General features: G+C 38.0%; 2 protein-coding genes across 5 annotated transcripts in view; both read left to right on the top strand.

Annotated features, from left to right (window-relative positions):
• Window positions 1-9,861, top strand: part of LOC133540126 (polycystin-1-like protein 2) — a 58,254-nt gene extending 48,393 nt beyond the window's left edge. For both annotated transcript variants that reach the window (XM_061882645.1, XM_061882654.1), the window contains 12 exons: window positions 52-527; window positions 673-769; window positions 1,486-1,626; window positions 2,160-2,345; window positions 2,485-2,815; window positions 2,890-3,023; window positions 3,095-3,222; window positions 3,290-3,450; window positions 5,664-5,874; window positions 6,256-6,357; window positions 6,437-6,568; window positions 6,673-9,861. In XM_061882645.1, the coding sequence (XP_061738629.1) occupies window positions 52-527; window positions 673-769; window positions 1,486-1,626; window positions 2,160-2,345; window positions 2,485-2,815; window positions 2,890-3,023; window positions 3,095-3,222; window positions 3,290-3,450; window positions 5,664-5,874; window positions 6,256-6,357; window positions 6,437-6,568; window positions 6,673-6,858 (2,285 nt within the window). In that variant the 3' untranslated portion in view covers window positions 6,859-9,861. The remainder of the gene's footprint in view (window positions 1-51; window positions 528-672; window positions 770-1,485; window positions 1,627-2,159; window positions 2,346-2,484; window positions 2,816-2,889; window positions 3,024-3,094; window positions 3,223-3,289; window positions 3,451-5,663; window positions 5,875-6,255; window positions 6,358-6,436; window positions 6,569-6,672) is intronic.
• A 2,738-nt stretch (window positions 9,862-12,599) lies between these two features.
• Window positions 12,600-13,690, top strand: part of nfat5b (nuclear factor of activated T cells 5b) — a 99,841-nt gene continuing 98,750 nt past the window's right edge. For 2 of the 3 annotated variants that reach the window (XM_061882625.1, XM_061882618.1), the window contains exon 1: window positions 12,600-12,850. In XM_061882625.1, the coding sequence (XP_061738609.1) occupies window positions 12,778-12,850 (73 nt within the window). In that variant the 5' untranslated portion in view covers window positions 12,600-12,777. The remainder of the gene's footprint in view (window positions 12,851-13,690) is intronic. The other variant, XM_061882634.1, reaches the window with a different exon arrangement.

Below are 13,690 nucleotides of genomic sequence, written 5' to 3'. Positions count from 1 at the left end.
AATCAGACTTGTTAAAGACTAATTCTTCAAATCAAAATTCCAAATGTTCAGAAAAGAGTGTATGGGGCAGCCCAGAGAAAACCTCAGATGGGGTTCAGAAGAAGAGCAACAACACCAGGTATCTGTACAGGCAGCTGCGTCATGTTGAGAAGAAGCTTGGTTTCCTGGGATCTTCTCGATTCCCAAACCCAGAGAGCTACAACAAAGCCATGCATCAAGTTCAGGGAATGAAGAACCTTCTGGAGTTCCACCTCCCGTCACCATCCCTAGATGGAGAACAGTCGGATCGCAGTCCCAGTCCAGAAGAGAGAGGAGAAAACGGAGCAGGTGCTAAAAAATGTTGTCAGAGTGGGTTGCCATGGTGGTTTGTCTTTGTGGGCTGGATGTTGGTGATCGCAACTAGCGGTGTGTCAGGATACTTCACCATGATGTACGGACTGACTTATGGGAAAGATCGCTCTATAAACTGGTTAATCTCCATGGTGGTGTCTTTTTTTGAGAGCTTGTTCATCACGCAACCTCTTAAGGTAAGGCCAGTACAATGCAAACTCTAATGTTAAACAATTCACTTCTAACATTGTATAATGTATATCAAAGTAGTATTAAATATAATGCTGCCATTGTATTGCGTATGCCAACTAAAATGGTACTCAGGAGCATCGTCTGTTCCAGGTTCTTGGCTTTGCTGCTTTCTTTGCTCTTGTCCTGAAGAAGGTGGACCAGGAAGAATATGGAGACCCTCAGTTTGACGATAGCCTCAAAAATCATGGTTTGTTATTGCTGCTTTCCATTTGTGTTGCATTATTTTGTGTAGGAAGAAGAGCTATCCGAATTACTGTTTCAATGCAGATTGATTAATTATTATTGATAATGTTCTTTAGGCAATTAACCCATCTGCAGCATGGAATTACTCAAAAACCCTAAATTATCTCTGATAACGCAGTTTGGGCAGTCCTTTTACGGTTGTGCATATGCAAATGAGCAGTTGATCTGGTAGTGACAGCCTGCAGAATTAACAAGTCAATCTGGAAGATGCTTAGTACATTGGACTTAGTGATGGGAAATTTGTGCACAAAACAAACCCATAACAGGCGGTCAACGTGAAGTATTATGCACACCCTGCTCAAAGTTGTTACTGAAGCACTTCCATTTTAAATCCCTCATTAATAACACAAAATGAGTTGGAGATCCACATTAAAATTTGTTTACAAAACATTTGTTAACATCAACATGATAGTAAATGTGTTTAATAAACACATTGAGTGCATATAAATATATTCCTTTCTTTTTGTCGAGTCTCATAGAAAAATGAAACAATTATTATAGTTTGAAAATGTATTTTATTGAATTGGGAATAATCTAAAAGGAACAATATCTAATTGGTATAATCAAAATCCATCCACAGCAACGCTGTGATTAAAAAATTTCATTTTGACAGCACTATTGATAACATAATAACGTAAGATTTTCACTTTTGATGCTCAGATGATCCTGATGCTGTGCGAGCAGCACGAAGAGACAGCACATGCAGTTTCTACCAACCACCGCCTCCAACTGACATTGAGAGGATGAGGAACAACATGATTAAAGAGCAGAAAGTATTTGCTCTCATTCGGGAAATTCTTGGTAAGAGAAACAAAACCTTTGGTATTTGTTGTGACTCGTAACAGAGTGGAGTCAAAAAGGCTCCATCTGTTGCCATTTTTAAAAACCTTTAATAAACCTTTTAAGTAACATTTATCATTCTTAATTCTCATATGTATACAAAGAAATATAAAAACTATATAGTGTGTAAGGAAAGGGGAAATAGGAAGAGATATTACTGGTCATTTTACACAAAGATCTCATGCTGTCTATAAACAATCATTTTCATTACGCATGGGGAATTGTACAGACGTACATGTTGGCTACTTTTAAACACTGTAATAAGTTACATTTCCTGTTCTGTGGTCATTATCATATTTTGTCTCTTTGCCATCACCCTTAACCTATCAATTTTTACATGTTTTATTCTGAATTTAAATGTTTCTCGGCATATGAAATTGTGATAAACATTCAATTAAATCTAGAATTAAAAAGTGCAATATCAGAGGTTACATTGAACGAAACAATAAATCGCATTACAAGATGTCATAATGAGATATTTTCTTGTCATGCAGCCTATATGGGGTTTATGTGGATGTTGCTCCTGGTGGCATATGGCCAGAGGGATCCCAATGCTTACTTCCTGACCCAGCACATTCGCCAGAGCTTTAGCAAAGGCACCGCAGACACTATGAGTATTCAAGATGTGTTCAACTGGGCAAACACTACCGTTCTGAGCAGCTTGTTTGGAGATTACCCAGGTATCAATATGCATTTGTATCGCTATAGCAAACAGAGCAGGGCTCATGGAAAATGTTGGTCATTTAAAGAATTACTGATTTAAAAAAAAAAAAGAAGAAATAATCTAAGTGTTCATCATGTTCTTGTTTCCTATTGTAGGCTTCATCACAGATGGAAACTCAAAACTAGTGGGTAATGCCCGTCTTCGCCAAATGAGGGTAAAGAACAACTCTTGTCACGTGGCTCGCCGCTTGCAACAGGCAGTGCCTGAATGTCATGCTCTGTACTCATGGGAGATGGAGGACATGGGCTCCTATGTCCCAGGCTGGAAGTATTCTAAAGCTGATAATACATCTGAGAACCTCCACAGCCCCTGGAAGTATCAGTCTCAGGGTAAACTGAGGGCCTCTTCAATCTGGGGAAGCATGATGCTCTATAGAGGAGGAGGCTTTGTGGTAGAACTTGGACCAGATTTACATAACTCCACCAGGTCATATATTTATTTATTCATCTGTATTGTTTAGTCATGAACCAATATGTAATTGAACCCTGTGCTTCCTTTAGATCCCTTCGATATCTTTATGAAAACCGTTGGTTGGATAAGTACACCCAAGCCATCTTTGTTGAGTTCACAGTGTACAACGCCAACGTCAACCTCTTCTGCATAATCACACTCATGCTGGAGACTACAGCCATAGGTAAGGAGGTCATGACAGGTTAGGCTACCTTAACAGGAACTTCAAAAAATCTCTTAATTGCTTCATTCTAGGGGCTTTCCAGTATAGCAGTGAGCTCCAAAATGTTCGTCTCTACCAATCAACTGGTGGCCTGCACATCTTTGTCATGGCCTCTGAAGTCATTTACTTCCTCTTCATCCTATATTACATGTTTGTTCAGGTATATTGAAATCACATTTAGTTTTCATCCACTTTCAGAATTTAGTTTAATTAAAATATCCCATTAGGCAAAGCTTATGAAGCAGCAGAGATGGACCTACTTCAAGAGTAAATTGAACCTGCTTGAGCTGGCGATCATCATTCTCAGCTGGAGTGCACTGTCCGTCTTTATCAAGAGGACACTGCTTGGGAAGCGGGACATGGAATACTACCAGAACAACAAAGACCAGTGAGTTTTAATCATTAAAATTTGGCAAATACTGTGACTTTCTCAAAATTCTTGCCTGAATAATTTGTTTGCAAGGGTTTTTAAGTCATGTCACATTAACGCTATAAGTTGACTTTGAGTGACAATACATCACAGTCAGAAATTTTCAATTACTTCTTTAGACAGAGGGTGAACAAATTGTATTTGACTAGCATTGTCACTCCGCTTTTGTTTTATGAAACTAAATCTAATGAAAGCCGAGCATTTATTGTTTAAGGGACGGCGTGGCGCAGTGGGGAGAGTGGCCGTGCGCAACCCGAGCGTCCCAGGTTCAATCCCCACCTAGTACCAACCTCGTCACGTCTGTTGTGTCCTGAGCAAGACACTTCACCCTTGCTCCTGATGGGTGCTTGTTTGCGCCTTGCATGGTAGCTCCCTCCATCAGTGTGTGAATGTGTGTGCGAATGGGTAAATGTGGAAGTAGTGTCAAAGCGATTTGAGTACCTTGAAGGTAGAAAAGCGCTATACAAGTACAACCCATTTATCATTTATTTATCATTTATTCAACGACTGTCTAGTTTCGCTGCAGTGGAACAACTCACTCTGTGCTTCTCTGCTGCCTACTTCTTTAGAGCGTGCATTCACTATTTGGCGTTTGCTATTACTATTTTATTATTATTATGAAATATATTAAGGTATTTAATATTGTTGAAATACCACCATATTTTCTATACTGGTTATCCTCCAAGGTGTTTTAGGTAAGCCAAAGCCTTGTTGGAATACAACTAGTAAATACATATTTTTATAATTTCAAAATAGTTTTTATTGTTTAAAGAATATAGATTAATTCGTGCAATTGCAATACCTTGATTTTTGGGGGGTTTAGTACCCAGTCATAGCCATAAAAGCAATGATAATAATAATTGGCAAAATGATTGCTCTTAGCGTTCTGGTTTTCGGCCTTGGTTTCTTCATTTTCCATTTCTGCCAAGAACTTTAACTTCAGTGCATCCAATAGTTTAACTCAAGAAAGCACTCTAACAGCCATATTTGTTCTGTGTTACTGTAGACCAGGGGTCGGGAACCTTTTTGGCTGAGAGAGCCATGAAAGACAAATATTTTAAAATGTATTTCCATGAGAGCCATATTATATTTTTTTAACACTGAATACAACTAAATGCATGCATTTTTAATTAAGACCAACATTTTTAGAGTACAATAAGTCTCTTATAATTTTTAATAACATTTTTATTCTGAAGTTAACCAATAATAAATAAAATACTTCTTACCAATAATGCGACTTCTTGAACAGGTGCGGTAGAAAATGGATGGATGGATTAAAATGCATGTGAATGTTTTCCATTTTGAACGTTATTTTTAACACTGTGATAACCAGTAAAATGATTCATTACTTATTGTGTTAAGCAATGTCAGCTAAGAATTATCTGTGTCAGAGTTACTTGGTGACAGAGATGGAGGCAGGCATGGAGTGAGAAAACATGATTTAATAAAGATTCTAAAACAAGAACAAACCAAAGGGGTACAGCAAAAGGCGCGCATGAGGCGGATAACTAACTAAGAGAGCTAGCATGGGAGCTAGAAAATAAAAGGAACTTAGCATTTAAGCTAGAAAAAAACAAAAAGGGGCCTAGCGTGGAAGCTAGTGGGTAGCGAGCAAGAAAATAGAAGTTGTTACTTGTAGAATGAAAACAAAACGGAAGCAGGGAACAAAAGACAGTAAGCTACAAACAGAAACCGAAATATAGCTTACCGCTACGCTGCAATGACACGACACGAAACGACACGACAGGAGCGACAGTACGGAAGTGACATCGACAATATTTCAGAACTGACTGGATGGGAAGACAGGTCTAAATAGGGGTGGACTGATTGACACCAGGTGTGGCCAGGTGCCAATCAGCCGCAGCTGAGAGGAAACAGCACTCAGGGAGAAAGACAGAGCGCTGACAGGAACTAAATACAGGAAATACTACACACACACAGGAAAAACTAAAACACAAACACACTGTCAGGGGCAAACCTGACAATCTGAGAGCCAGATGCAGTCATCCAAAGAGCCACATTTGGCTCTAGAGCCATAGGTTCCCTACCCCCTGCTATTATTTCTTGTTTCCTTTTTATCTGATCAAAATTTTACAACTGTCAATAAAAACTACAAAACAATTGCTGTAAAATGCAATCATGTTGTTGAAATGACACCATGCTTTTTCCAGATACGCCAGTTTTCATGAGACAGCCAAGGCTGATGCAGTGCTAGGCTATCTGATTGCCTTCCTGGTGCTGCTGGCTACAATCAAACTGTGGCACCTGCTGAGACTTAACCCCAAGCTGCACATGATCACAGCGACGCTCCAGCGAGCCTGGACAGATATCTCCGGCTTCCTGGTGGTCATGACCATCATGTTTCTGGCCTACTCCATCGCTGTAAGCAGTTACCCACAACCAGCATGCAAGAACTGCTGTTTTTTTTTACAGTTTGTTGACGTTACAGTGAAGAAACTATTTGAAAATGTTGCGACATATTGTTACACAAAGCTGAATGTGTTCATGATTACAATTCTGTTCATCATTGCAGTCGTCATACAGTATCAAAGTGTGCAAGGATTTTACAGTTGCATTTTTGTCCTTTTTATTCTAACTTCTTAAAAAGGGAAAACATTTACGTCAGCCAGTTGATAAATGTTGTCAGGTGCCAGCCAATAAAACATTTATAAACATCACATAATCCATCCATTTCTACCGCTTGTCCCTTTTGAGGTTGCGGGGGGTGCTGTGAATAATATATTTGAATCTGTTTTTTTCCAGTCTAATCTGATGTATGGCTGGAAGCTGTACTCTTATCGCACTCTTTTCGATGCTGCTCAGACCATGGTTAGCCTTCAGCTGGGCATTTTTAACTATGATGAGGTAAAGGCAGGTCTCTTTCGACTTGGCCACCGCAGATTATTCATCTATGCTGCTTAATGTCCCCTGTTGTATGCCACAGGTTCTGAATTACAACCCAGTACTGGGTGCCTTCCTCATTGGCTCCTGCATTGTGTTCATGACGTTTGTGGTGCTCAACCTCTTTATCTCTGTCATCCTTGTGGCCTTCAGCCAAGAGCAGATGCATCACAAGGTAATTCACTCACACAGTTCATTTAAGTCGTTTTCAATAATTTATGAGCAAAAATATACTACATAATGTTACTGTCAATGCTGAAACAACCTGATTAATTGCAGCCATCAGAGGAGGAGGAGATAGTGGACCTGATGATGATGAAAGTTTGCAGTTTATTCGGAATCAAATGTAAGAAGCCTGGTGATAACAGCTTTTCTGACAAGGCTGGAATTTCATCTACTCCAAATAACAGGATCTCAATAATTTCTCCGGGGAGCGTTGATAAGGATTCATATGTTCCACTTTAGTCAAAGTTATAAAAACAAACGTGCTTTGGGCTTTGTTGTTGCTTGCTTGTTTCATTCTTCTACTGTGCTGTTGACTGCATAAAGGCCTACAAGTATGTGCATTGTTTTAATCTATTTCGTCTTTGCTCTATGTATGTCTCTCTACTCTACGTATATATTGTAGGAGAAGATGAAACAGTTAATGTAGGGACTAGGATGCATGGTATACACAAAGCACTACATTTATGCTGCTGAATATCTAATGTCTTGGTTGATGTACAATAGATTATATTGAGCAAAATAATAGTATTTGCATAAAAGGGGGCCTATGATAATTCTAATCTACGTTCAACACTCTTCTTTGTGGTCTAGATAATATGCATTCAATATGCTTCGGTGTAAATTCTGTTCCAGAGTCCCATTTTCACCCGTTTTCTGCCAATAGTTTGCATGTAAAGGTGTTTCCAGTTTCCAAAAGTTTCAGAATTAATCTTTTTAAAATGTAAACTTTTAAACCACTTTTTGTTTTCAGTTGCAACAAGATATCGACTCCCGGATTGATTCATATAAAAAAGATGCTTTCACCAGCATTTAGCGCACTGCATGTCACACATTGGTGTTACTGTGCGCATGCCAAAATTAAAAGAAAATAATACTTTATCCTACCTTTTCTTTTGTTTTTCCTTGAATCAAGTAAAACGCAATGGCGCCGTCTTTTTCATCTGAGTTTAGCGGCAAATCCAACTTGTACTTATGGATTTATGTTGACAAAACAGTTCCGCTTGAAATGTGTGGACAAATAAACACGGAAGTATTTGTTTTACATACATCAGAGCAGGTGGGATAGCATGAAATGAGAAGGAATGACACGGCATACTGCAGGCATTGGCACTATAGAGCAGAGCAGAGAGGGGGGGCCTGTCAGAAAGCATGGACTAAAAAAAAACAAAAAACACATTTGTATGTCCAACAACCTGTGATGTCACAGATGGCCAACTGTTTGAAAAAAGACTGCAAAATACTGCATTCAGGGATATCCAAAACTGCATGCACGCTCAAGCCTAAAAGCATAAACTTTAGAATTTGACATTTTGGCATTGTTTGACATAAATAACCAACATTTTAACAACATTTATATGCCAGAAAAAAGGAAAATCATTATTTAGATTAGTGTGACCCTTGAAAATTATATTGTTTTTCAATAAAACAATGCAACTTTTTCACACATATTCATATACAAAATTATAATACAATATAATCACAATTATAATGTATGTAGTATATAATGTATAGCTGCTAAAGTGTTGAACGTATCTTACATCACAGAGTAATTGGTATTTAGCTATGGCCCAACAGTGCATATTAGCTAAATTGTGTAACATGAACAAAATGAATATATTCAAGCTTCCATCAACAAAAGTCTTCTGATTGTACCCTAAAAATACAGAGTAATGTGTGTACTTGAGCTATACATTTGGAAAGTTAAAAAACGTGAGTTATTGGTTTCGTACATGTTGATTTAAGAACATGAAGCATGAACAGGTTGTTGTCAATCAATGGATCAGGAAAAATTTCAAACAGCTATCAACATGCACAACTGGCTACTCATTAGAGCAGCGGTCCCCAAACTACGGCCCGCCAGCGTCTAAAATTCGGCCCACGGGAAGTCCCAAGTAAAAATAAATAAAAAATATTATTCCTTAAAAATGTCCTTTCTAATCCATTTTCTACCACTTGTTATTCTCAGTGTCTCCTAGCCGTTCAGACAAACATATTGTCAAAAATGCATTTTCCCTTCGATAAAGTGACATCATCGCGCTCGGAATAGATATATATATATATATATATATATATATATATATATATATATATATATATATATATATATTAGGGTTGTGGGAAAAAATCCATTCGACTACGAATCAAATCGAATACGTTGTGCGATTCAGAATCGATTCTCATTTTTTTTTAAATTTATATTTTTATTTATTTTTTTATTTTATCAATCCAACAAACCATTACACAGCAATACTATAACAATGCAATCCAATTCCAAAACCAAACCTGACCCAACAACACTCAGAACTGCAATAAACAGAGCAATTGAGAGGAGACACAAACACGACACAGAACAAACCAAAAGTAGTGAAACAAAAATGAATATTATCAACAACAGTATCAATATTAGTTATAATTTCAGCATAGCAGTGATTAAAAATCCCTCATTTAAATTATCATTAGACATTTATAAAAAAAAATTAATAAAAAGAACAATAGTGTCACAGTGGCTTACACTTGCATCGCATATTATAAGCTTGACAACACACCGTGTCCAATGTTTTCACAAAAATAAAATAAGTCATATTTTTGGTTTGTTTAATAGTTTAAAAAAAAATACATGATTGCAATCAGTTGATAAAACATTGTCCTTTACAATTATAAAAGCTTTTAAAAAAAAAATCTACTACTCTGCTAACATGTCAGCAGACTGGGGTAGATCCTGCTGAAATCCTATGTATTGAATGAATACAGAATCGTTTTGAATCGAAAAAGGAAGTTTGGGGACCCCTGCATTAGAGGATAAATACAACCTCAAAGGAAAATGTAAATTTAAAACATCCTGATCCCTACCCAGCACTACAAAATGTTTTAGTATGTATCAAAAAGTAAAATGTTTGACCAAATTGACCAAGGAACTCAAGTATGTACCAACATCAGCCAGTTTGAGAAATAGTACAAGGAGAGCAAGATAAAGTAATTAATAAGGAATTATTTATTATATATTCTGTTTATGTATTCTCTGTACAATGTTTTCTGTCATTTTGTATTCCTGTATTTATTAATCATTATTGACTAAGATACATTATGTAATGCGTTATTTACTGAACGAACATGTCAAGCACAGGAATTGAGCAGACTCTATAAGATCTACAGCACGTAGAAATATACAAGTGTATACATGCAGCTCGATGTCAGTTTTTGTAATGTTAAGCTTGTTCAAAATAAACAGAACCATTCCAATTACGGTTGTCCGAGTGTTGGTGTGCCTTTTTATTGTTTTGTATTTTGAATTTTTTGAATTTTATAAACCTTTACTTATAATTGCGACATTTACAAACAATCGAGAAATAATAATAATCAAAACAAGTACAACAGTACAAAACAGCGCCAGGGGTTGTAAACTCAATAAAGTAACTAAAATAGAATGCAAAATCTATACATGTAACAAAATGTAAAGCCATATAGGCTCACACAAGTCCCGTAAATAATTTAAATTTGGAACGCAGTGTCATAGTTTTCACAGCTTTTTGGTTGCTTGAGGTAGAGAATGTTTTAAAGTAGAGTTCTAATTATTTTTTAAAGGTACAAAAAACAGGTCGGGTATTGTGAAACTTACATTTATGAATATACAACTTAGCCAATAGTGTAATGAGGCTGCAGAGGTAAAAGTGTAAATCCAAATAGCCCATCTTTAAAACAAAGATTGGCAACACTAAATACACCCTAGTGTGTGAATGTGAGTGTGAATGTTGTCCGTCTATCTTTGTTGACCCTGCGATAAGTTGGCGACTTGTCCAGGGTGTACCCCGCCTTCCGCCCGAATGCAGCTGAGATAGGTTCTAGCGACGCCCCACGACTCCAAAAAGGGACAAATGGTAGAAAATGTATGGATGGATAAAACAAAGCACAAATGTATCATGAATATAGTCTAGGACAATGGTTCTCAACCTTTTTTCAGTGATGTACCACCTGTGAACATTTTTTTAATTCAAGTACCTCCTAATCAGAGCAAAGCATTTTTGGTTGAAAAAAAGAGATAAAGAAGTAAAATACAGCACTATGTCATCAGTTTCTGATTTATTAAATTGTATAACAGTGCAAAATATTGCTCATTTATAGTGGTCTTTCTTGAACTATTTGGAAAAAAAGATATACAAATAACTAAAAACTTGTTGAAAAATAAACAAGTGATTCAATTATAAATAAAGATTTCTACACATGATAAATAAATAAATGAATGGGTTGTAGTTGTATAGCGCTTTTCTACCTTCAAGGTACTCAAAGCGCTTTGACACTACTTCCACATTTACCCATTCACACACACATTGATGGAGGGAGCTGCCATGCAAGGCGCCAACCAGCACCCATCAGGAGCAAGGGTGAAGTGTCTTGCTCAGGACACAACAGACGTGACGAGGTTGGTTCTAGGTGGGGATTGAACCAGGGACCCTCGGGTTGCGCACGGCCACTCTACCACTGCGCCACGCAGTAATCATCAACTTAAAGTGCCCTCTTTGGGGATTATAATAAAGATCCATCTGGATTCATGAACTTAATTCTAAACATTTCTTCACAAAAAAAGAAATCTTTAACATTTATTTTTATGGAACATGTCCACAAAAAAATCTAGCTGTCAACACTGAATATTGCATTGTTGTATTTCTTTTCACAGTTTATGAACTTACATTCATATTTTGTTGAAGTGTTATTCATTAAATATATATATACATCTATTGTCTTGTTCTGTATATTGTACAGTATTTTGTATTTCTACAGTGTTTTGTATATTGTACAGGATTGCTTTTTTTTTTTTTTTTGGAAAGTAGTCTGTTTATTTCAATTGTTAGTTTTTCATTTGATACCTCTTGTGTTATTTATTTTACCCCATATTTGTTCCCACAACCGCACCTTAAGTTGGAGTCTTTAATCTCGTTATATGCAAATATAATGAAAATAAAGTCTATTCTATTCTATTCTATTCTATTCTATTCTATTCTATTCCCTAAAGTAGGGGTAGGGAACCTGTGGCTCGCGAGCCAGATGTGGCTTTTTTGATGAGTGCATCTGGCTCTGGGATAAATCTGAGCTGACTTTGCTTAACACGATAAGTAATGAATGATTCCACTTGTAAACACTGTTAAAAATAACGTTCAAAATATAAAACATTCTCATGCTTTTTTATGTTCAAGAAGTTGCGTTAATGGTAAAAAGGTATTTATTTATTATTGGTTAGTGTGGGGCTTGCTCTGCTGGGGGTTTTTCAGACCACCAAGCACTGACATGAGAGCCTGTTTCAGGGTTACAATATTGTTTTATTTTTCAATAAGTCTCTCAGTTGCTTTCCAGCAATTGTATTTTTCTCTTTCGTTCTCGCTCGCGCTCTGGCTCCAGCTCCAACCCTGTCTCTCCTCCTGGCTGCTGCTTATAACAAAGCGACAGGTGATGAGATAACAAGGCCCAGGTGGGCCATCTACCCACCTGTCGCTGATTTCGAGGCTGGTCCTGGCAGCACCCTGGTTCGCTGCAGGCCTACAGAACACGCCCCTCCACAATTAGCTTCAGAATAACTATGTTATTACAAAGAATAAGAGACCTATTGTACTCTAAAAATGTTGGTCTTACTTAAAAATGCACACGTTTAGTTGTGTTCACTGTTAAAAATATATCTATTATATGGCTCTTACGGAAATACATTTTAAAATATTTGGCTTTTTGGCTCTTTCGGCCAAAAGGTTTCCCGACCCCTGCCCTTAAGGATTTTTGAATTGTTGTTATTTTTAGAATAATTTGGAAAAATCTCACGTACCCCTTGGCATACCTTCTAGTACCCCCAGGGGTACGCGTACTCCCATTTGAGAACCACTGCTCTGCTCTAGGATGAAAAGACAGATGCGAGTGTTAGTGTGCCTATTAAAGTGTCCCTTCGTGGTGTGACGTATTGCGTCACCTGTGTGGGCGTGGCTCTCAAAGTGTCACACGACTACTTGTCGGCGGAGTGGGTGTGTGGGTGTGTGAGAAGAGTAGCGGAGTGACAGCGGAGACATTTTAGGACGTTTCCTTCGAACTTTTCGGGACACCGACGCCGAGGGGACAGAAGTAACCGTGACGTCACGCTCGTGTATTTACCAGAGTGTCTCTCCGCTCTCGCGAGGGATTGAAATGCCCTCCGACTTTGTCGCACTTTTTAGCGGGGAGCTCGACCTGACTTTACCCGGATCCCTGAGCTTCGAAGGTAACAAAATCACACTTTTTCTGTGTAATGTGGAGAATATGACAGCTGTATGATAGGAACGACCCCACTAAAAGAAGCCCCGGACTGCTATAGCTTTCACCCGTCGGACCAGTTCATTTGGTGTTCCCGATAAGCAGTGCCGTACTCCCTGCGGGTAGTTTGGGATTTGATGCCCCCCCAGGGCACCACAATGCTTTAAAGAGGGGCGCTAGTTGAGCCACAAACATAGAGTGTGCCCTTCATGGGGGCCTAAACAAGCCCTCAGGTACTGTAGGTTAGCAGAAGGCGCTAGTCAGAAGCATATCTGGCAGTTTTGGTCAAAAAGCCTTTTTCCAGTTGCAGGAACTGGAAACTATACCAATCTGAGCTAATCGATCAGAAGCATTTCAAATGAACTTGGGCAGACTGGTGTCAGGATTCCTCCTGAATGCATATTTAAATGAGTTATTTTTAGGTGCAACTAGTAGCCAATAAAGGTGTGGCTTTTTGTATGCAGTCTTAATAGACAAAACTGTTATCGTGTTTAAAATGTAATAGCTTTTCATCTGTTCTGTGACGTTGTCTTTGCAAATGCAAAAAACTCACATCTCTAAAAAATGTTCACCTATTGACACCCAAATAAAGCCTGGTCAATCATTAAAGGGCTGGCTGTCCGGTGAGTAAACTTTGGCTTAAATCGCTGTATTAATATTGACTTTGCTGTGTTAAGCAAACTTAGCGGCATGTGCTTCAAAATACTTGATTGCCTAGAAATGTTGTTGATATCTGAGTGGAGTGAAAACAAACAGCAGTTGGTTTATAGTAATTAGTGGTAAAATCCTGTATTTTCTGCCCAAAACT

This window comes from Nerophis ophidion, linkage group LG02 (assembly GCF_033978795.1).
Source record: "Nerophis ophidion isolate RoL-2023_Sa linkage group LG02, RoL_Noph_v1.0, whole genome shotgun sequence".
NCBI classification, from domain to species: Eukaryota; Metazoa; Chordata; class Actinopteri; order Syngnathiformes; family Syngnathidae; genus Nerophis; species Nerophis ophidion.
This window is presented reverse-complemented; position numbering and strand designations above follow the sequence as displayed.